The sequence below is a fragment of the Piliocolobus tephrosceles genome, chromosome 2, assembly GCF_002776525.5.
Source record: "Piliocolobus tephrosceles isolate RC106 chromosome 2, ASM277652v3, whole genome shotgun sequence".
Taxonomy (NCBI): domain Eukaryota; kingdom Metazoa; phylum Chordata; class Mammalia; order Primates; family Cercopithecidae; genus Piliocolobus; species Piliocolobus tephrosceles.
Genome location: NC_045435.1, coordinates 134,251,760 through 134,273,271, shown reverse-complemented (window position 1 = coordinate 134,273,271; position 21,512 = coordinate 134,251,760). Strand labels below are relative to the sequence as shown.

Genomic DNA, 21,512 nt, shown 5'->3' with positions numbered 1-21,512 from the left:
CCTTGCTAAAATTGCTTAGTAGTTCCAGGAGTAATTTTTGTTTGTTTTAAATCAATTCTTTGAGATAATCATATCAGCTTTACATAAAGAGTTACATTTCTTCCTTCTTAACCTGTATACTTATTATTTGCTTTCCTTTTTCTGTCTTGTATTAGCTAGACTTCCAGTACAATGTTGATAAAATGTGATGAGAAGAGACGTCCCTGCCTTGTTCTTGAAATTATTGGGGAAGTTTTATGTTTCTCACCATTAAGTATCATGCTAACTGTAGGTTAGCTGTAGGGTTTTTGTATATATTGTCTCTCAAGTTGAGGAAGTTCCCCTCCATTTCTAGTTTATTAAGCCTTTTTATTATGAATGAATGTTGGACTTTGTCAAATGTGGTTTTGCATCTACTGATATGATCATGTGGTTTTTATTTATTAGCTTGTTGATGTGATGGAATACAAAAATTGATTTTCAAATGTTGAACCAAACTTGTATACCAAGGATAAATACCACTTGGTCATGATGTAGGATTTTATATACATTGTTTTATATGATTTACTGAGGATTTTTACAGCTGTTGTCATAAAATGTATTGATCTGTAGTTTTTATTTCTTCTAATGTCTTTCTCCAGTTTGGGTATAGAGTAATATTGGTCTCATAAAATGAGTTAGGAAATATTCCCTCTGCTTCTCTACTCTGAAAGAAATTACAGAGAATTGCTCTCATTTCTTTCTAAATATTTCGTAGAATTCGTCAGTAAACTTATTTGGTCCTGGTGCTTTCTGTTTTGGAAGTGTATTATCAATTCAATTTCCTTAATATGGGGATATTCAAATTGTTTATTTCTTTTTCTGTGAGTTTTGGCAAATTGTGTTCTTCCAGAAATTGTTCCATTTTATCTAGATTATCACATTTGTGTGTGTAGTGTTGTTCGCAGTATTCCTTTATTATCCTTTTAATGTTTATAGGCTCTATAATGATGTCACGTCTTTCTTTTCTAGTATTAGTTTTTATTCTCTTTTTTCCTAGTTTACCTGGCTAAAGGCTAATTAATTTTATTGGCTTTTCAAAGAACCAGCTTTTGATTTTATTGATTTTCTCTATTGATGTCTTATTTTCAATTTTATTAACTTGGTTTTTGCTCGAATACTTATTTTTTTCCTACGGATTACTTTGGATTTAATTTGCTCTTCTTTTTCTAGTTTTCTGAGATAGGAACTTAGAATACTGATTTTAAATTTTTTTTACTAATATTTGCATTTTAATACTATAAATTTTCCTCTAAGTACTGCTTTTGCTACATTTCACAAATTTTATATTTTAAAATTTCTCTTGAGATTTCTTCTTTGACCCCCATGTTATTTAAAAGCACGTTGCTGACCAGCCTGGGCAAAACAGCAAGATCCTGTCTTTATAAAAGTTATAAAAAAAATTAGCCTGGTATGGTGGTGTGTGCCTGTAGTCCTAGCTACTCAGGAGGCTGAAGTGGGAGGATTACTTGAGCCCAGGAGTTTAAGGATGCAGTGAGCTATGATCATGCCACTGAACTTCAGTCCGGGTGACAGAATGAGACCGTGTATTTTCTTTTTTAAAAAGCATGTGGCTTAATCTGTGTGCATTTTGTGATTTGGTATTTCCAGTTATCTTTTAGTTATTGATTTCTAGTTTAATTTCATTTGGTTTGAAAGCAGACACTCCCTAATTTATATTCTTTTGAATTTGTTAAGGTGTGACATATGGTCCTGAATAAGGTCTATATGAATGTTTCATGTGAGTTTGAGAATAATTTGTAATTAGCTGTTGCTGGATAAAATAATCTATGGATGCCAGTTATACACAGTTGATTGATGGTGTTGTTTACTCCAACTAGGTCCTTACTAATGTTATGCCTGCTGGATGTGTCCATTTCTGAAAAAGAGATGTTGAAGTCTCCAGCTATAATGATGAACTCATCTATTTCTCCTTTGCAGTGCTATCAGTATTTGCCCTAGCTGTTGTGACACTGTCATTAGGTGAGTATACATGAAGAATTGTTATATATTATTAGAATTGACCCCGTTATCATTATGTAATGCTCTTCTTTATCCCTGATAACTTTCCTTGCTTTAAAGTCATCTTTGTCTGAAATTAATATAGCTATTCCATTTTCTTCTGATTAGTGTTAACATGCCATATTTATCTCTATTCATTTAATTCTGAACGATATGTGCCTTTATACTTAAAAGGGGCTTCTTTCAGACAGTATACAGTTTGGTATTTTTTTAAATCTACTCAGACAGTCTCTGTCTTATAAATGGTGCATTTAAACTATTGATGTTCAAAGTGACTACTGATGGTTGGATTAACATCTACCATATTTGTACTGTTTTCCCTTCAAAGCTTTCTTTTCTTTTCTTTTTTTCTTTTCTTTCTTTCTTTCTTTTTTTTTTTAAATTGTATTTTAAGTTGTGGGGCACATGTGCAGAAAGTACAGGTTTGTTACATAGGTATTCATGTGCCATGTTGGTTTGCTACACCCATCAACTCTTCATTTACATTAGGTATTTCTCCTATTGATATCCCTCTCCCAGCCCCCCACTTCCTGACAGGCCCCAGTGTGTAATGTTCCCCTTCCTGTGTCCTTTTGTTCTCATTGTTCAACTTCCACTTATGAGTGAGAACATGCGGTGTTTGATTTTCTCTTCTTGTGTTACTTTGCTGAGAATGATGGTTTCCAGTTTCATTCCTGTCTCCACAAAGGACATGAACTCCTTCTTTTTTATGGCTGCATAGTATTCCATAGTGCATATGTGCCACATTTTCTTTATCCAGTCTATCATTGATGGGCATTTGGGTTGGTTCCAAAACTTTGCTATTGTGAATAGTGCTGCAGTAAACATATGTGTGCATGTGTCTTTACAGTAGAATGATTTATAATTCTTTGGGTATATACCCAGTAATAGGATTGCTGGGCCAAATGGTACTTCTAGTTCTAGATCCTTGAGGAATCGCCATACTGTCTTCCACAATGGTTGAACTAATTTACACTCCCACCAACAGTGTAAAAGTATTATTTCTTCACATCCTCTCCAGCATCTGTTGTTTCCTAACTTTTTAATGATCACCATTCTAACTGGTATGAGATGGTATCTCATTGTGGTTTTGATTTGCATTTCTCTAATGACCAGTGATGATGAGCATTTTTTCCTAAGTTTTTTGGCTACATAAATGTCTTCTTTTGAGAAGTGTCTGTTCATATCCTTTGTCCATTTTTTGATGTGGTTGTTTGTTTTTTTCTTGTAAATTTGTTCAGGTTCTTTGCCGATTCTGGATATTAGTCCTTTGTCAGATGGATAGATTGCAAACATTTTCTCCCATTCTGTAGGTTGCCTGTTCACTGTGACGGTAGTTTCTTTTGCTGTGCAGAAGCTCGTTAGTTTAATTAGATTCCTTTTGTCTTGTTTGCTTGCTTTTGGTGTTTTAGTCATGAAGTCTTTGCTCATGCCTATGTCCTGAATGCTATTGCCTAGGTTTTCTTCTTGGGGTTTTTATGGTTTTAGGTCTTACATTTAAGTCTTTATTCCATCTTGAGTTAATTTTTGTATAAGGTGTAAGGAAGGGATCCAGTTTCAGCTTTTCTGCATATGGCTAGCCAGTTTTCCCAACACCATTTATTACATAGGGAATCCTTTCCCCATTTCTTGTTTTTGTCAGGTTTGTCAAAGATCAGATGGTTGTAGATGTTTGGTGTAATTTCTGAGGCCTCTGTTCTGTTCCATTGGTCTATATATCTGTTTTCATGCCAGTACCATGCTGTTTTGGTTACTATAGCCTTGTACTATAGTTTGAAGTCAGGTAGTGTTATGCCTCCAGCTTTGTTCTTCTTTCCCAGGATTATCTTGGCTATGCAGGCTCTTTTTTGGTTCCATATGAAGTTTAAAGTAGTTTTTTCCAATTCTGTGAAGAAAGTCAGTGTTAGCTTGATAGGGATAGCATTGAATCTATAAATTACTTTGGGCAGTATGGTCATTTTCATGACATTGATTCTTCCTATCCATGATCATGAAATATTCTTCTATTTGTTTGCGTCCTCTTTTATTTCATTGAGTAGTGGTTTGTAGTTCTCTGTGAAGAGATCCTTCACATCCCTTGTAAGTTATATTCCTAGGTATTTTATTCTCTTTGTAGCAGTTGTGAATGAGAGTTTATTCATGATTTGGCTCTCTGTCTGTTATTGGTGTATAGGAATGCTTGTGATTTTTGCACATCGATCTTGTATACTGAGACTTTGCTGAAGTTGCTTATCAGCTTAAAGAGATTTTGGGCTGAGATGATGGGGTTTTCTAAATATACAATCATGTCATCTGCAAACAGAGACAATTTGACTTCCTCTTTTCCTAATTGAATACCCTTGATTTCTTTCTCTTGCCCGATTGCCCTGGCCAGAACTTCCAATACTATGTCCAATAGGAGTGGTAAGAGAGGGCATCCTTGTTTTGTGCCAGTTTTCAAAGGGAATGCTTCCAGGTTTTGCCCATTCAGTATGATATTGACTGTGATTTTGTCATAAATAGTTCTTAATATTTTGAAATACATTCCATCAATACCTAGTTTATTGAGAGTTTTTAGCATGGAGGGTTGTTGGTATACTTGAAAGTGATGGGGAGAATGGAACCAAGCTGGAGGCCTTTTCTGCATCTATTGAGATAAGCATGTGGTTTTTGTCATTGGTTCTGTTTATGTGATGAATTATGTTTATTGATTTGTGTATGTTGAACCAGCCTTGCATCCCATGAATGAAGCTGACTTGATCATGGTGGATAAGCTTTTTGATGTGCTGCTGGATTCCGTTTGCCAGTATTTCATTGAGAATTTTCGCATCAATATTCATCAGGGACGTTGGCCTAAAATTTTCTTTTTTGTTGTTGTGTCTTTGCCAGGTTTTAGTATCAGGACAATGCTGGCCTCATAAAATGAGTTAGGGAGGATTCCCTCTTTTTCTATTATTTGGAATAGTTTCAGAAGGAATAGCACCAATTCCTCTTTGTACCTCTGGTAGAATTAGACTGTGAATCCATCTGGTCCTGGACTTTTTTGGTTGGTATGCTATTAATTACTGCCTCAATATCAGAACCTGTTATTGTTCTATTCAGAGATTCAACTTCTTCCTGTTTTAGTCTTTGGACGGTGTATGTGTCCACGAATTTATCCATTTCTTCTAGATTTTCTAGTTTATTTCCATAGAGGAGTTTATAGTATTCTCCGATGGTAGTTTGTATTTCTCTGGGATTGGCTTTGATACGCCCTTTATCATTTTTTAATGCATCTATTTGATTCTTCTGTCTTTTCTTCTTTGTTAGTCTATCTATTTTGTTGATCTTTTCAAAAAAACAGCTCCTGGATTTATTGATTTTTTTGAAGGGATTTTGTGCCTTTAGCTCCTTCATTTTGGCTCTGATTTTGGTTATTTCTTGTCTTCTGCTAGATTTTGAATTTGTTTGCTCTTGCTTCTTCAGTTCTTTTCATTGTGATGTTAGGTGTCGATTTTAGATCTTTCCCGCTTTCTCTTGTGGGCATTTAGTGCTATAAATTTCCCTCTACACACTACTTTAAATGTGTCCCAGACATTCTGATACGTTTTGTCTTTGTTCTCATTGGTTTCAAAGAACATCGTTATTTCTGTCTTTATTTCGTTATTTACTCAGTAGTCATTCAGGAACAAGTTGTTCAGTTTCCTTGTAGTTCTGTGGTTTTTAGCGTTTCTTAATCCTGAATTCTAATTTTATTGCACTGTGGTCTGAGAGACAGTTTGTTGTGATTTCTGTTCTTTTATATTTGCTGAGGAGTGTTTTACTCCAATTATGTGGTCAATTTTAGAATAAGTGCAATGTGATGCTGAGAAGAATGTATATTCTGTTGATTTGGGGTAGAAAGTTCTGTAGATGTCTATTAGGTCCACTTGATCCAGAGCTGAATTGAGTCCTGGATATCGTTGTTAATTTTCTGTCTCTTTGATCTATCTAATACTGACAGTAGGATGTTAAAGTCTCCCACTATTATCCTGTGGGAGTCTAAGTCTCTTTGTAGGTCTCTAAAAACTTGCTTTATGAATCTGGGTGCTCCTGTATTGGGTGCATATATATTTAGGATAGTTAGCTTTTCTTGTTGCATTGATCCTTTTACTATTATGTAATGGCCTTCTTTGTCTCTTTTGACCTTTGTTGGTTTAAAGTCTGTTTTATCAGAGATTAGGATTGCAACTCCTGCTTTTTTTTTTTTTTTTTTTTTTTTGGTTTCCGTTTACCTGGTAATCTTCCTCCATCCCTTTATTTTGAGCCTATGTGTGTCTTTACATGTGAGATGGGTCTTCTGAAAACAGCCCATTGATGGATCTTGACTCTTTATCCTGTTTGCCAGTCCGTGTCTTTTAATTGGGGCATTTAGCCCAGTTACATTTGAGGTTAATATTGTTATGTGTGATTTTGATCATGTCATTATGATGCTATCTGGTTATTTTGCCCATTAGTTAATGCAGTTTCTTCATAGTGTCTATGGTCTTTACAATCTGACATGTTTTTGCAGTGCCTGGTACTGGTTGTTCCTTTCCATGTTTAGTGCTTCCTTCAAGAGCTCTTATAAGGCAGGCCTGGTGGTGACAAAATCTCTCAGCATTTGCTTGTCTGTAAAGGATTTTATTTCTCCTTCACTTATGAAGCTTAGTTTGGCTGGATGTGAAATTCTGGGTTGAAAATTCTTTTCTTTAACAATGTTGAATATTGGCCCCCACTCTCTTCTGGCTTGTGGAGTTTCTGCTGAGAAATCCGCTGCTAGTCACTTTGTGGGTAGCCCGACCTTTCTCTCTGGCTGCCCTTAACATTTTTTCCTTCATTTCAACCTTGGTGAATCTGATAATTATGTGTCTTGGGGTTGCCCTTTTCAAGGAATATCTAGGTGGTGTTCTCTGTATTTCCTGAATGTGAATGTTGAACTCCCTTGCTAGGTTGGGGAGGTTCTCCTGGATAGTATCCAGAAAAGTGCTTTCTGGCTTGGTTCCATTCTCCCTGTCACTTTCAGGTATACCAACCTAACATTAATTTGGTCATTTCACATAGTCCCATATTTCTTGGAGGCTTTGTTCATTTCTTTTCACTCTTTTTTTTTTTTCTCCAATCTTGTGTCTTTGCTTTATTTCATTAAGTTGATCTTCAATCACTGATATCCTTTCTTCTGCTTGAAAGATTCAGATATTGAAACCTGTATATGCTTCATGAAGTTCTCATGCTGTGTTTCTCAGCTCCATCAGGTCATTTATGTTCTTCTCTACACTGGTTATTCTAGTTAGCATTTCATCTAACCTTTTTTCTAGGTTCTTAGCTTCCTTGCATTGGTTTAGAACATGCTCTTTCAGCTTGAAGGAGTTTGTTACTACCCACCTCTGAAGCTTACTTCTGTCAATTCATCAAACTCATTCTCCATTCAGTTTTGTTCCCTTGCTAGTGAGGAGTTGTGATCCTTTGGAGGGGAGGAGGCGTTCTGGTTTTTGGAATTTTCAGCATTTCTGCACTGGTTTCTCCTCATCTTTGTGGTTTTATCTACCTTTGATCTTTGACGTTGGTGACCTACTGTTGGGGTTTTGATGTGGATGTCATTTTTGTTGATGTTTATGCTATTCCTTTCTGTTTGTTAATTTTCCTTCTAACAGTCAGGACCCTCAGCTGCAGGTCTGTTGGAGTTTGCTGGAGGTCCACTCCAGACTTTGTGTGGGTATCACCAGTGGAGGCTGCAAAACAGCAACTATTGCTGTCTGATCCTTCCTCTGGAAGCTTCATCCCAGAAGGGCACCTACCGGATGCCAGCCAGAGATCTCCTCTATGAATCGTCTGTCAGCCTCTACTGGGAGTTGTCTCCCAGTTGGGCTACTTGGGGGTCAGGGACCCACTTAAGGAGGCAGTCTGTCCATTATCAGAGCTTGAACACTATGCTGGAGGACCACTGCTCTCTTCAGAGCTATCAATCAGGGACATTTAAGTCTGCTGAAGCTTTGCCCACAGCTACCCCTCCTCCAAGATACTCTGTCCTAGGGAGATGTGGGTTTTATCTATAAGTCCCTGACTGGGGCTGCTGCCTTTTGTTCAGAGATGCTCTGCCTACAGAGGTGGAATCTAGAGAGGCAGTCAGTCTTGCTTAGCTGTAGTGGGCTCCACCCAGTTCAAACTTCCCAGTGGCTTTGTTTATACTGTGAGCATAAAACTGCCTACTGAAGCCTCAGTAATGGCAGATGCCCTTCCCCCTACTAAGCTCGAGTGTCCCAGGTTGATCTCAGACTGCTGCGCTAGCAGCAAGGATTTCAAGCCAATGGATCTTACTTTGCAGGGCTCCATGGACATGGGACCTGCTGAGCCAGGCACTGGAGGGAATCTCCTGGTCTACCAGTTGTGAAGACTGTGGGAAAAGTGCAGTATCTGTGCAGCAGTGTACTGTTCCTCCTGGTACAGCCTCTCATGGCTTCCCTTGGCTAGGAAAGGGAAATCCCCTGACCGCTTGCACTTCCCAGGTGAGGTGATGCCCCGCCCTACTTCGACTCTCCTTCTGTGGGCTGCACCCACTGTGCAACCAGTCCCAGTGAGGTGAACCAGGTACCTCAGTTAGAAATGCAGAAATCACTGCCTTCTGCATGGATCTCACTGGGAGCTACAGACTGGAGCTGTTCCTATTAGGCCATCTTACTGGGCCCTCCCCAAGATCTTCTTTTCTTTCTTTTCTTCTTCAGATGTCTCACTCTGTCACCAAGTGTGAAGTGCAGTAGTATGATCACAGCTCTCTGTGGCCTCAAATTCCTGGGCTCAAGAGATCCTCCTGCCTCAGCCTCCTGAGTGGCTAGGACTACAGGCATGTGCCACCATGCTGAGTTAATTTAAGTTTTTTATTTTATTTATTTTTGTTTGTAGAGATAGTGTCTCACTATATTGCACAGGCTGGTCTCAAACTTCTGACCTCAAGTAATGCTCTTGCCTTGGCCTCCAGAAGCACCTGTATTACAAGCATGCCTGGCCCCTCTGTTCTTTATTTCTATTTTTATCTCCCATTACTTCTGCTTTTTGTGGTTTTAATTGATTATTTTACAGATCCATTTTCTTTCCCTTCTTAGTTTATTTGTTGTTTTTCTTTTTGATTTTTAAAAAAGGTTTTCCTAATGTTTGCAATAAACATTTACACCTTATCCAAATTCACTTTTAAATTATGCCATAGCATTTCAGAGATAGTGTGAATAACTTAAAAAATAATTTGAATTTCTTCAGCACATTCTTTGTATCATTGCTGTCATTTGTTTCACTCATATATAATCATACATAAGCATATATAATCAAAATATTGTTACTATTGTTATTTTAAATAAATTATTATCTGTTAGATCAATCAACAGTCAGAGAAGTTTTTTTCTTACTTTGACTTATCTTGTCTTTGTTGGTCTTATTTTCTTCACGTAGATGCGAGTTTCTGACCTAGGTCACTTTCCTTCTTTCTGACTATCTTCTTTTAACATTTATTGCAAGGCAGGCCTACTGGCAACAAATTTTCTCAATTTTTATTTGTCTAAGAAAATCTTTATTTCTTCTTCTCTTTTGAAGAATAATTTCACAGGGTACAAGATTCCAGATTAGTGGTTGTTTTTTTTTTTTTCTCTCAATACTGTATAGATTTGATTCCACTTTATTCTTGCTTGCATAGTTTCTGAGAAGTCAAATCTAATTTGCTCTTCTAAGCAGTAGTCCCCAACCTTTTTGACATCAGGGACCAGTTTGATGGAAGACAATTTTTCCACAGATGGGATCAGGGGGTGGGATTGGTTTTGGGATGAAACTGTTCCACCTCAGATCATCAGGAATTAATTAGATTCTCATAAGGAGCATGCAACCTAGATCCCTTGCATGGGCAGTTCACAATAGCATTCGTGCTCCTGTAAGAATCTAATGCTGCAGCTGATCTGACGGGAGGCGGAGTTCAGGTGGTAATGTTGCATTGCTGCTGCTCACCTGCTGCTGTGCAGTCCAGGCCGCAAATCAATACAGGTCTCTGGCCCAGGGCTGAGGATCCCTGCTTTATAGGTAAGATTTCCTGACCCCTCCCTATTGCCCCTTCCCTCTCCCCTGGCTTCTTTCAGAAGTTTTTATCTTCCATTTTCTATAATTGGAATATAGTAGGCCTAGCTGTTGTTTTTTGGGCATTTATCCTGTTTAATGTTCTCTGAGCTTCCTAATTTTATAACTTGGTGTCTGACATTAATCTTTGGAAAGTTTTAGTCATTATTGTTTCAAATATTTGTTCTGCTTCTCTCTTTCTTCTCCTGGTATTCCTCAGTTTGAATAGATTACATGTTTTGTAGTTGTCCCACAGAGATTAGATATTCTGTACCACTTTTTTTCTTTTTTCACTTTGCTTTTCAATTTTGGAAGTTTCTATGGTCATATCCTCAGGCTAAGAGAGTCTTTCCTCAGCCTTGTCCAGTTTACTGATGAACCCATTAAAGGCATACTTTATTTCTGTGGATGCATTTTTGATATCTAGTATTTCTGATTGATTCACTCCTAGAATTTCCATCTCTCTGCTTATATAATCTATCCCTTTTTGCACGCTGTCTACTTTTTCCATTAAAGCCATTATCATATTAATTATAGTTAAAAAAAATTCTTGGCTTAATTCCAACATTCCCACCATATGTGGTTGGTTCAGATGCTTATTCAGCTTCTTCAAACTGTTTTTCTGCCTTACAGTATAACTTGTAATTTTTTGTTTAGAGGAAGACATGAGTTACTGGGTAAAAAGTAATTTGGTAAGTAGGCCTTAATCATGTGGTGATAAGGCGTGAGGGGAGAAGAAGTGTTCTGTAGTCCTATGATTCAGTCTCACATCTTTTATTGAGGCTGTGTCTCTGGGCTGTCACTTCACAGTGCCTTCCAGTCCCCTCACTTAAGTGGAACAGTACGGATAGAGGAGGCTGGAGTTGAGTGTTTTCCTTTCCTCAACATGGAAAGCTAGAGGATGCAGAGTTAGCTATTTCCCTTCTCCTATGTGAAAGGCTAGAGCTGAGTGGATTTGGATATTTCCCTTCTCCAGGTTAGTTAGGCTCTGATAATGCCCCAGAAGGTGAGACATTTGTTAATTAGTTTCTCCTGAGGCTCTCGTTAAGAACAAAATGCTCTAATATATTTCAAAATGGTTCCTTTTCCCACTCCCCTGCCAGAAGTGTGAGATTTTTCCCCCAGCATTTACTGTGGTAACTTGCTTGATCTGCTGAACATAAATCTCACAGTATTGTGGGAGCCTCCCTATGACTGGGTGCTCCTGGAGTTTTTCTGTCTCAGAAGTGTCCATATGAGCCTCCCTCAATTTGTCCACTGTGGTTTATGTTTTCCTTCCCTGACGCTGCTTCCTGACATCTCAGCTTGCACACTTTCTCTGGCACTCCCTGTGTCCACCTGTCTCTCCACTTTTGAGGGCAGTGGTTTGCCTCATGTCCTCTTCTTTCTTTGAGATTCAAGAAGAGTTGTTGCTTTTTCAGTTTGTTCAATTTTTTTTTTTTTTTTTTTTTTACTTGCTGTTAGGACACAGCCACTGTTTCCAAAGTCTTTACATGCAGAACAGGAAACCAGAAGTCAGAGATGCTCTTTTTTATATGGAAAAATATATTTTATATGGAAACAATTTCAAACTTTAAAAAATAAAAATAGCAAAAGGAAAACTAATACATCCTTTAACCTAGATTCCCCTGTTGTTACCATTTTACTCTGTTTGCTTTATTATTTTCATTTGCTGTCTCATTGAGTAACTACTCTTTTGCCAGGTTTTTTATATTCTCCCTATTTCTAATCTTCAGAACAACTTTATCTAAAATTCATCTGTATTTTAGATATAAAGAAACTAAAGCTTTATGAGATGAAGTGGCTATCTATTATTTTTTGCCTCTTATTCTTGTGTTTTCTAAGTTTCCTTTGGAGAACCCTGACTCTCCACCCATGTAGTTCAGATGGATGGATCCTCTCCAGGTTGTAGAGGTGGGTTCGCGACCCATGCTTAGCAAATGAAGGCAATGCATCTTCTTTGTTATAGCAGTTGGTTCAGAGATGGGCATATGACTCAATTCAGATGAATTATAACCAGTCAGCATTAGCCCCAGAGCATTTTTCTGAAACAATTAGGAATGTAGTCCTCTTTCCCTTGGAATTCTTGAACTGTAGAATACAAGTTTGGAGCTGTTAGAGACCTTTTTTTTTTTTTTTTTTGCTAACACAAAGAGACTTATAGTGAGATTGAGAATAAAGCTAACAGAGAAAGAGAGTTCTGAAAGAGTCATAGATGCCTGGAATCATTATTTGCAAGATAATGTCACAGTCATGTTAGATTTAGATTTCTCTTTTTGCCCAATATTTACCCTTGCAACCTAGAATACACTCCTGTTCTGTTCTACTCTATCCTTCTCTATTCTATTCTATCTTTCTCTATTCAGTTATTTCCATACCATTGTACTCCACTTAAAAAGAAATAGTGGTTGATCTGAGATTCTGTTACTTGCTACTGAAAACATTCTGACTAATTGAGACACTACACTCTTTTCCAAGATTCCAAGGCTGTTAAGTGTCAAGAGCTAGAATTTAAACTAAGTTCTGTCTTAGGCCAAACTCTGCTCTCTTGCAAATAGAAGAGGCCTCTCAATTGTACTAAATGCTGGCAAATAAAGAGAAGGAGAGAATTGCACACATGCAACTTCTTAAGAAGAATGTTTCAAGCCAGGTGCGGTGGTTCACGCCTGTAATCCCAGCACTTTGGGAGGCCAAGGCAGGTGGATCATGAGGTCAGGAGATTGAGACCATCCTGGCCAATATGGTGAAACTTTGTCTCTACTAAAAATACAAAAATTAGCTGGGTTTGGTGGCACATGCCTGTAATTCCAGCTACTCAGGAGGCTAAGGCAGGAGAATTGCTTGAACCAGGGAGTTGGATGTTGCAGTGAGCCGAGATCACACCACAGCACTGCAGCCTGGCGACAGAGCGAGACTCTGTCTAAAAAATAAGAAGAATGTTTCAGTAAACTGTTTTTTAACATGTCTGTCATCCATGTTCTTGTAGAACATCATATTCTGTACTGTGGCAAATAAAGACAGACATAAATAAAAATAACTCACTGTGTAATGGTTATGAATTAATAGAAAATAAGTTATTTTTTTAAGACAGGGAAAAAGACATATTGAGAGTTTGATCATTTTGAACTACATAAATGGACAAAAATTTATGTCTGAAATAATACCCTCAAACCATTACCCTTTTCTAATGTTTCCAGTACTCCCCACAAAGTCACTGGCTTCAGATCCTTTAGGTACATAACACGAGTCATTTTCAGTTCTCTCTTGCCCTCACCAAAAGGTCGCAAGACAAGCCTTGGTGATTCAAATTATAGAATATTATTTTCTCTTTTATACTTCCACGGGCCTGGGCTTTTTTTTTTTTTTTTTTGTATTAAGCTGGGACTGTTACAACAATATATTATAATAACAAAATATTATAATATTTGCCATGCTTTTGTTTTCAGGCAGAAGGACTTTGTCACGCAAGCGTTTGCTAAACCAGCATTTTTCAAGTGTTAGGCCTTAATAGGTCACAGTCACTATTGCCTTTAAAGTGGAGTACAGTGGAATGGAAATAACTGAATAGAGGAAGATAGAATAGAATAGAGAAGGATAGAGTAGAATAGAATAGGAGTGTATTCATGTTGCAAAGGTAAATATTGCAGCACAACATTTTTATAAACAACATTTTTATATACGTAAAAATATGGGTATTGATATGGATATAGGTATTGGTATAGGTCTAGGAATATGATGTGAATGTGTTTGCGTTCATGCTTATGTATACTGGGTTGCCTTATATAAAATATATTTCATATGTGAGTTTTCAACAAAAATGTTCAAAATCCGGTGAACTAGACAGAGCAGTAACTAGCAATCAAAGAAAATACATTAGCAGAATCTAGTTTATGCAAACATTGCTATAGGACATAATTATAACACACAAGTGTGACCTTGCAGTATCCTTGCTGTGAAAATTACAGTGAATACAATCCTCCATAAGTTCTGAACTCTTTCTAATGTGCTTCAAAGTTGGCCACAAAAATGATGCTTCCTGTGAAATAACCCTTCTGTATCATTGTTCTCTGAGCATTGCTTCTCTCCTCTCATCTCTGCCAAGTCACAGCATTACCTCCATTCAGAATCTTGTTCAAAACATACTTCTTCCACAGAACCGTGAGAAACTTTGTCCTAAAAGAAACTTGGGTTAGACCCGGCAAGGTAGCTTACGCCCATAATCTCAGCACTTTGGGAGGCCAAAGTAGACGAATCACCTGAAGTCACTTTTTTATATACCTAAAGACAGGCCTGGCCAACATGGTGAAACTCCATCTCTAAAAAAATATAAAAATTAGCTGGGTGTAGTGGTGGGCACCTGTAATCCCAGCTTCTCAGGAAGCTGAGGCAGGAGAATTGCTTGAACCCTGAGGTAGAGGTTGCAGTGAGCCGAGACTGGGCCACTGCACTCCAGCCTAGGCGACAGAGCAAGATTCCATCACACACACACGCAAAGTTAATTTATACCTTATTTAATTAAAATCTTTTTAACTTATTACCAGTTTTGTAGAAAGTTTGAAAATTACAGAGGAAAAAATGAAATACAGTATAAAGAAGGAAAGGAAAAAAAAAGTACTCCATGCCAATCCAGAGGTAGCTATTCCTATTAACATTTTAGGTAGTTAGAAATTGCCTCCAAAGACCACAGAAAAACTTTTTTTTTTTTTTGAGATGGAGTCTTGCTCTGTTGACCAGGCTGTGGTGCAGTGGCACAATCTTAGCTCACTGCCACCTCCTGCTCCAGGCTCCAGTGATTCTCTTGCCTGAGCCTCCTAAGTAGCTGGGATTAGGGGTGCCCACCAACATGCCTGGCTAATTTCTTTTCTTGTAGTTTTGGTAGATACAGGTTTTCACCATGTTAACCAGGCTGGTCTCAAACTCCTGACCTCAAATGATCCACCCGCCTTGGCCTCCCAAAGTGCTAGGATTACAGGCATGAGTCACAGCACATGGCCAGAATAATTTTTATTTGAGATATTGAAAAGGAATCATAATAATTTCTCCAAATCTATTTGATTTAAGGTTTAAATTAAATATAATCAATGTGAGCACAAAACTTCGATAATTAAAAAATTAACTATCACTCCTGAGTTATAAGAACAACAAGGATTTAACCAACAGATTACTTGTGATTAAATATATTTATGAGAGTTGATGTAACTTACTAGTTTCATTAGTAAGCTATGCCAGTTTCTTTTTTATTCAAAAAGTGTTTTCAGAGTGTCACAATAATGTTTTGGGTTGATGAAAATATGATATACACAGTGGTGAAACCTGATGAGGAATGACTGAAAACTGTGTGAAAAGAAAACATGTGAGAATTATTAGGGTAAGTCCTTGAGAGAAAAACAGGAATGGATCTGTAATCCTAGTACAAGGTTCTACAGTCTTTTTCCTTGCATCTCTGCCAACCGTCTTTCTAAACAAATTAATAATAAAGCTTGCAGGAATAACAAATGTTTTGCTGAAATGTTGATATATTTTTATTTCTTTATTTGAACATCAGGAAAGTACCTTTGAGTTTATGAATATTAACTTTCATGGCCTCATTCATTATTTCAAGACTTTGCGTCTTGTCCCCACATTTCTGGGCCAGGCTTAGAGCTTCCATTAATATCAAACGGAGCTTTGCCCTAAGGCAAGGAAATAAAAGGTTGTAGTAATAGAATGAGGATTTGTCCTACTGGAAATGAGTAAAAGAAAAGGAAGTTCAAGTCTGTCAAAGAAAGCAAAAAAAGCCTCTAGAAGTTGGAATAAAAAATAAAACTGTTTCAGATATCTTTGTTGTTTGAGATACAAACCAAGGCTATGTTGAAGTTAGCAATTTAACTTTATTTATTTGCCTTTCAGAAACAGTGTCATCTGTAAGCAGTAGCATCCTGTGGTCTCTGCAGTCTTTTCTGAAATGTCTTTTCTTATCATGGGTCATGAAAACTTATGATAGGAATTTAACAAAACACTTAGTGTTTAAGAAATTAAGATTCCATCTTGGGCTTTCCTAAACGGAAAAAGGAAAAAAAGTTTCTGTGTACTTTAGCAATACGACCCATGGAGAACTGGAAAACGACTAAAGAAATTAAAAGAAAATAATTTTCTTTTCTTCTAAAAAGTTCTGTAAAAGATAGGGCAGAGCCAGCTTTTGGTTGAATATCTGTCAAAACTAATGAAAGCCTGTAGTAAAGGCAAAAAGAACCAACCATCTTAGTTGGCCATCAAGGTAAACATCTTATACTTAGGTGCTCACCTTATTTTTTTTGAACTTTGCATGAGTTAAGCTGCATTTCATCTCAGATAAGCCAAAAGCCCTGGAAGTCCCTGCCCAGCCAGACTCTTTCCAGGGAAAACACAGAAGCCAGAATCTGCTGAACCCTTACAATTAAGTTGAACCATTTGAAATTGCTGGTAAGAAGTACTAGGCACATTAGATAAATTGTTGCTGTAATCCCTACAATTTGGCTTTGAGATAGGCACTACCATTCACATAAAGCTGATGAGAAAGGAGGTCAGGGAGGTAATGTTATTTGTCTAGGATAGGGTCACTTGGCTTGTCAGTGTTGGAGCTGGGTTCAAACAAGATCTGACTCTAAAGCTAGTGATGAGTTAGTTTATCAGGAAACGAAAAGTTATAGAGACATTCCTGAAATGTTTTCTTTTTTTTTGGATGCCCAGAATTAAAAGTGTTTCACTATGAGTTAAGGTAAAGAGGGGGTCTACTCTCCTTGGAAAGAGAAAGGGGAAAAAATGGGGGAAAGCTATTAATAAATGTAAAGGATTAAATTAAAAATTCATTACTGCAATGAAGGACAGAGTTAACTGTGTACAAGACATATGACTGGAACAAAATAAAACAGTAATTTGCCTCTTAATAAATAATAGCAAGATGTGCTATATAAATGCAATGGTACTTGGCGTACAAAAGGAAATTTAGAAACTCGAGAATACAAGCTGTTGATTAAAAAAACAGTATTAGAACCCTTTAGTAGTTCTAACAAATCAGACCCAAATTATAATCCTAAGATTTTTTTTTTAATCAGCCGTAGCACATAAATACATGACATGAGCTTTCTGAGCTCACTTATCCATGTGCAGATGTACCCAGGTCATACTTTTTGCAACCCCAAATGTTTGCTCCGCCCTCTAAAGGGCTGAGAGAAATTCATTCAGCCAGTTAGTTTATTATGGGTAGTTCCTTCACTCTGAGATTTAGACCAAATATGCTGAAAAAAGGTGGTTTTCTGTCTTTGAGACTAGTATGTATATATAATAAACATTTAACTTTTTTTAAAAAAGGAAACATTCACTGAAAGGCAAACTTTACTATATCTCTGCATAATTGATCCAGGCCACTTAGTTGAGTAAAATGTGTTCAGTTAGTCACTTAAGATGTGACAAGTTCCACTTGGCACAATCTAGAAGTGAGGTTAACCAGGGTCTCTGTATCACTCAGTGAACTCTGAAGGTAGAATGAAAAACATTTATTAAAAAAATCTATTACTGTTGTCATTTTTAATGACTCGATTAAAAATTTATTTCCTTTAAATCTACAGTAGGGATTCAGTATACTCAACTAGGCTTTAAACAAAATAATGGTTATAAAAGTCTCTGAAAATATGAAAGAGTTACAGCATCACTAACAGCAACCTCTTAAAATAAGATTAAACAATTCAAAATGCCACCAATAAATAATTGTAAAGAAAATGCAGTTAACTCTTAAGTATTTAGTACATTGTAGGTTTTTTAAAAAAAACTTTTTGCATTATCAGTGTTCATCTCTCTCTTTTTTTTTTTTTTTTTTTTTTGATACAGAGTTTTGTTCTTGTCACCCAGGCTAGAGTGCAGTGGCATGATCTCGGCTCACTGCAACCTCTGCCTCCTGAGTTCAAGCGATTCTCCCGCCTCAGCCTCCCAAGTAGTTGGGATCACAAATGCCCACCACCACACCGGGCTAATTTTTGTATTTTTAGTAGAGATGCAGGTTTCACCATGTTGGCCGGGCTGGTCTTGAACTCCTGACCTCAGGTGATTCATCCGCCTCAGCCTCCCAAAGTGTTGGGATTACAGGCATGACAGTGTTCATCTTTTAAGCTTCTTTTCCATTCATTGTCTGACTTTTTAATCACCCGACTCTGCCTCAAGAACCAGTCTTGGTTCAATGAACAGGCTGGATGAGAAAGAAGTTTTGAAACTGAAGTCGACGTTAGATAAATTATAATAATGAATAAGGCTGAGCTGTGATTAGCATCACTACCTCAGAGAAAAATTTAAGAAGGCACCAAAAAACTCAGAAATGAAAATATTTTAATATAATATTTTAAAAAATCAAAATTAATGCAAAAATTCATGATTAAAAAACTAACAAAAGTGTAAATAAAGACATCTTGTTGTTTGTTTGCCTGACAGTCCTGCATTATTGTGCAACAGAAACAGTTGTTTCCAATCAGCTCACAATTCTCAGCCAGTGCAACCCTCTTGGCCTCTGCCAGGAGGATCTATGAAGGCTGACAATGGTGTGTAAACTGTTTTAATTGTAGAACTTTTGTTAACTTTCCCACTAGGTTCAAAACATAGGAGGATATTTTGTTAGGTATATGTAGAGTCACACTTCTAATTGTTTTCTTTTTACCTCAGGCTTCAACATGGTTTCATTTAACCCTGATAATGGAGTTCAATAAGTGAGTCCCAGGTAGCTGGAAATTCAGAATTCATCAGCATTTGCTTTTTGGTTTCAAGATGGATGTGGTTCATGTTCTGGGAATTTCCTTCATACTAAGCTAGAAGTTACTTCGTGGAGACCTAAAGAAATTAAAACATATTCTAGTTTTTCTGTCAATATTTTGCAAGGCCAAGATCAATCTGAGCGCTGTGCTAAGCAAAAAGATGTGTGTCTAATTCCTACTGTAATGCCTGACATGAATTAATTGCCCAATACATGTTTGTTCTTTGAGCTCTGAAATTCCCACAGGTGGGGTAAAAACTGGTTTTAGTTGTAAAGTAGAAAGTAATAGTAATGATAAATAATAATAATTCAAATTTATTAAGAATATTTTAGTCCTTAAATTATTACACTGACTTCAAAAAATTATCAATATTATTTCTAGTCTCCTATATTTATTTTCAAAGCTATGAAGATCTTGCTTCTAGCTCTCAAAACACAAAATCAAGAATACATATCCCAGCTTCTCTCCCCTAAAGACAAAAAAAGACGTGGCATCTAGGTTTCTTTGAGATTCTTCCTTATCTTGATGTGTGAAACTCCTTGAGGTCAGGTTCAGTGTCTCATAAAGTTTCAGTAAATGCGTATTGAATTAAATGCTATGAATCTAAATTGTGGCAATAGCTTGACTACCAGTTTTTGTTTTATTTTCATCCAGGTTTCAAGGAATGGTGACTTTCATGTGCTTGGCTAATTCCAGCCTGAAGCAGCACAATGTATCATGTGCAGATGATCAAAAGTACCTGGATAAAGCCAAGTCCCCAGGAAACTCAACTTGTACCATGCTGCATGGGATCCTAGGGAGAAGTTCAAAAGATTTCCAGGCAAAATAACCTTGTTGTCTCCCTGGATGTGTTCAAAGTAGCCTGAATCCCTCTCATACACCTTGTGAAAAATTTTTTTTCTGCAATTCAATATCAAAATAAGAGAAAATATAGAGTAATATATTACAGAAAAACTCAGAAATGGAAGGTAGCAGCAAGTTGTAATGTAGTTTCTGTGAGTGGAAGATTAAAGAGGAATGTTCCATTCAGGTGGCTTGAAGATCCTCCTACAAATGAATTTTGAGTATTTGGTATTTCTTTCTTTTCCTTCAGTTTGTCAAATGTGCCCATAATGTTTTAAAAAAAGACCCAATAAAACAAAAATGGCTAAAATTTTGTATCTTGTATCAGGCTGGTAGAACACAGATTTGGGATGAAATATTTCTGCTATCATTTAAGATACCATATAAGCAACAATCTCAAGCATGTGTAGCCTTAGAAACAAGTCAGCAAATAACACCTAGATCAGGTAAGGTAGGATGTTTTCATATAGAGCATCCACTTTTTAGTTTTAAGGGCTGTAGAAAGGTGACTAAAGGAATTGGTTGAGCATACACATAATTATTTTTACATACAAACCCCGAAGTGTGCAGCCAGCCTCTGAAGAAGCAAAAGTCCAACATATTTTGTTGCCTAAAACTCAGTGGGATATTAATGTGCATGGCAAATATTCAGTACTTTTGAAGTTAGATTTTGATATTGGTTATGCTTATATGCAAATCTCTTAAAAATCATGTGGTTTTGAACTTTTTGCTCAGTAGGAAAATGTATATGTATTTTTTCAGATCAAAATAAATTACATTTTTCCTTTCCATTATATGGTTATTAATAACCCCACACATAAAATGCATTCATTAAGATATGAGGTATAATATAAATAATAAGTTCCTTACTGTTGTTTCTTGAGGTATTCAAATCCTGCAATAAAGTACTATTCTGTTTGCTCACTAAAAATATAAGTAACTACAAACCTTATAAAACAGTGTTATACAGGACAAAAATTTGGCCTTGTATTATTCCTTGTAGAGAGGTAATCTTGAAGTAGATAGCTAAGAATATAGCTAGCTTAGTGTGTCTTAAAACATAAAGTTATTAGAGGAAATATTCCTGATATGTTGACGTGGATTTTGAAAGTCATGGAGCCTTGTTTAAAAATGATATGTAGCGGCGTAGTTGGTATTACTGCTGCTCTAAAGGGGAAAAGAATTTTAGTAGCACTTTTTTGCTTGAAATACATTGAAATGGAAAGAGAGTCTGTGAGAGTGACTATAATAGCTAAGAATCACTTGCATTTTCTCTCAGCCTGGTTGTCTGGTACAATAATAGGTGTACAGCGTTTGACAATAAAACCTTCCAGAACTTCTAGATCTTTCTGGTTTATCCACAATAGAAATGTCTGCACTGTTAATCCAGTGGAAGAGATATGATAGAGCTTTCTCAGGCAAGTGTGTCACTTCATGAGAAAAGAGAAATCTCAGGTTTTCCCATGTCATTAAAAGATTCTGTGAAACTACTGACATTTAGCTTGGTATTCAGCTGGAGGTTGAGAAGTTGTCAATTCCCCAGATCAGTTTGAGTCATGTTAAAAATACTTTGGTATGTGTGGTTGGTTAACTGCAGGTGTTTGGCTATGAAAGTTGAGGAAGCACAAACATGCAGTTAGAACATTGTGGTTCACAATGAGTTGAATGGGAGCTAAGAGAAAACATTGTTTACAACCAGTTAATTTATTTCCTTTTTGGAAGTGTCTCTGTGATGCCAAACATCTGAACGAAAAATAAAAAGCATTAGAAAATCCTTTGCAAAAATTTTTTTCTGTTCATCCATCC

At 36.8% G+C, this 21,512-nt stretch overlaps 1 protein-coding gene across 22 annotated transcripts in view; it reads left to right on the top strand.

Moving 5' to 3' along the window:
- The window catches only part of LOC111526523, a 110,918-nt gene extending 90,430 nt beyond the window's left edge, over nucleotides 1-20,488 (top strand). For 8 of the 22 annotated variants that reach the window (XR_002726401.1, XM_023192272.1, XM_023192276.1 and 5 more), the window contains 2 exons: nucleotides 1,960-2,001; nucleotides 13,554-13,701. Coding sequence is in view for 10 of the 22 variants with exons in the window: in XM_023192272.1 (XP_023048040.1) it covers nucleotides 1,960-2,001; nucleotides 13,554-13,615 (104 nt within the window). In the remaining 12 variants the exon portion in view is untranslated. Of the gene's footprint in view, nucleotides 1-1,859; nucleotides 2,002-13,553; nucleotides 13,702-19,517 lie in introns of those variants that run through there. The other 14 variants (XR_002726396.1, XR_002726394.1, XR_002726395.1 and 11 more) reach the window with 4 other exon arrangements.
- Nucleotides 20,489-21,512: the final 1,024 nt, after the last annotated feature.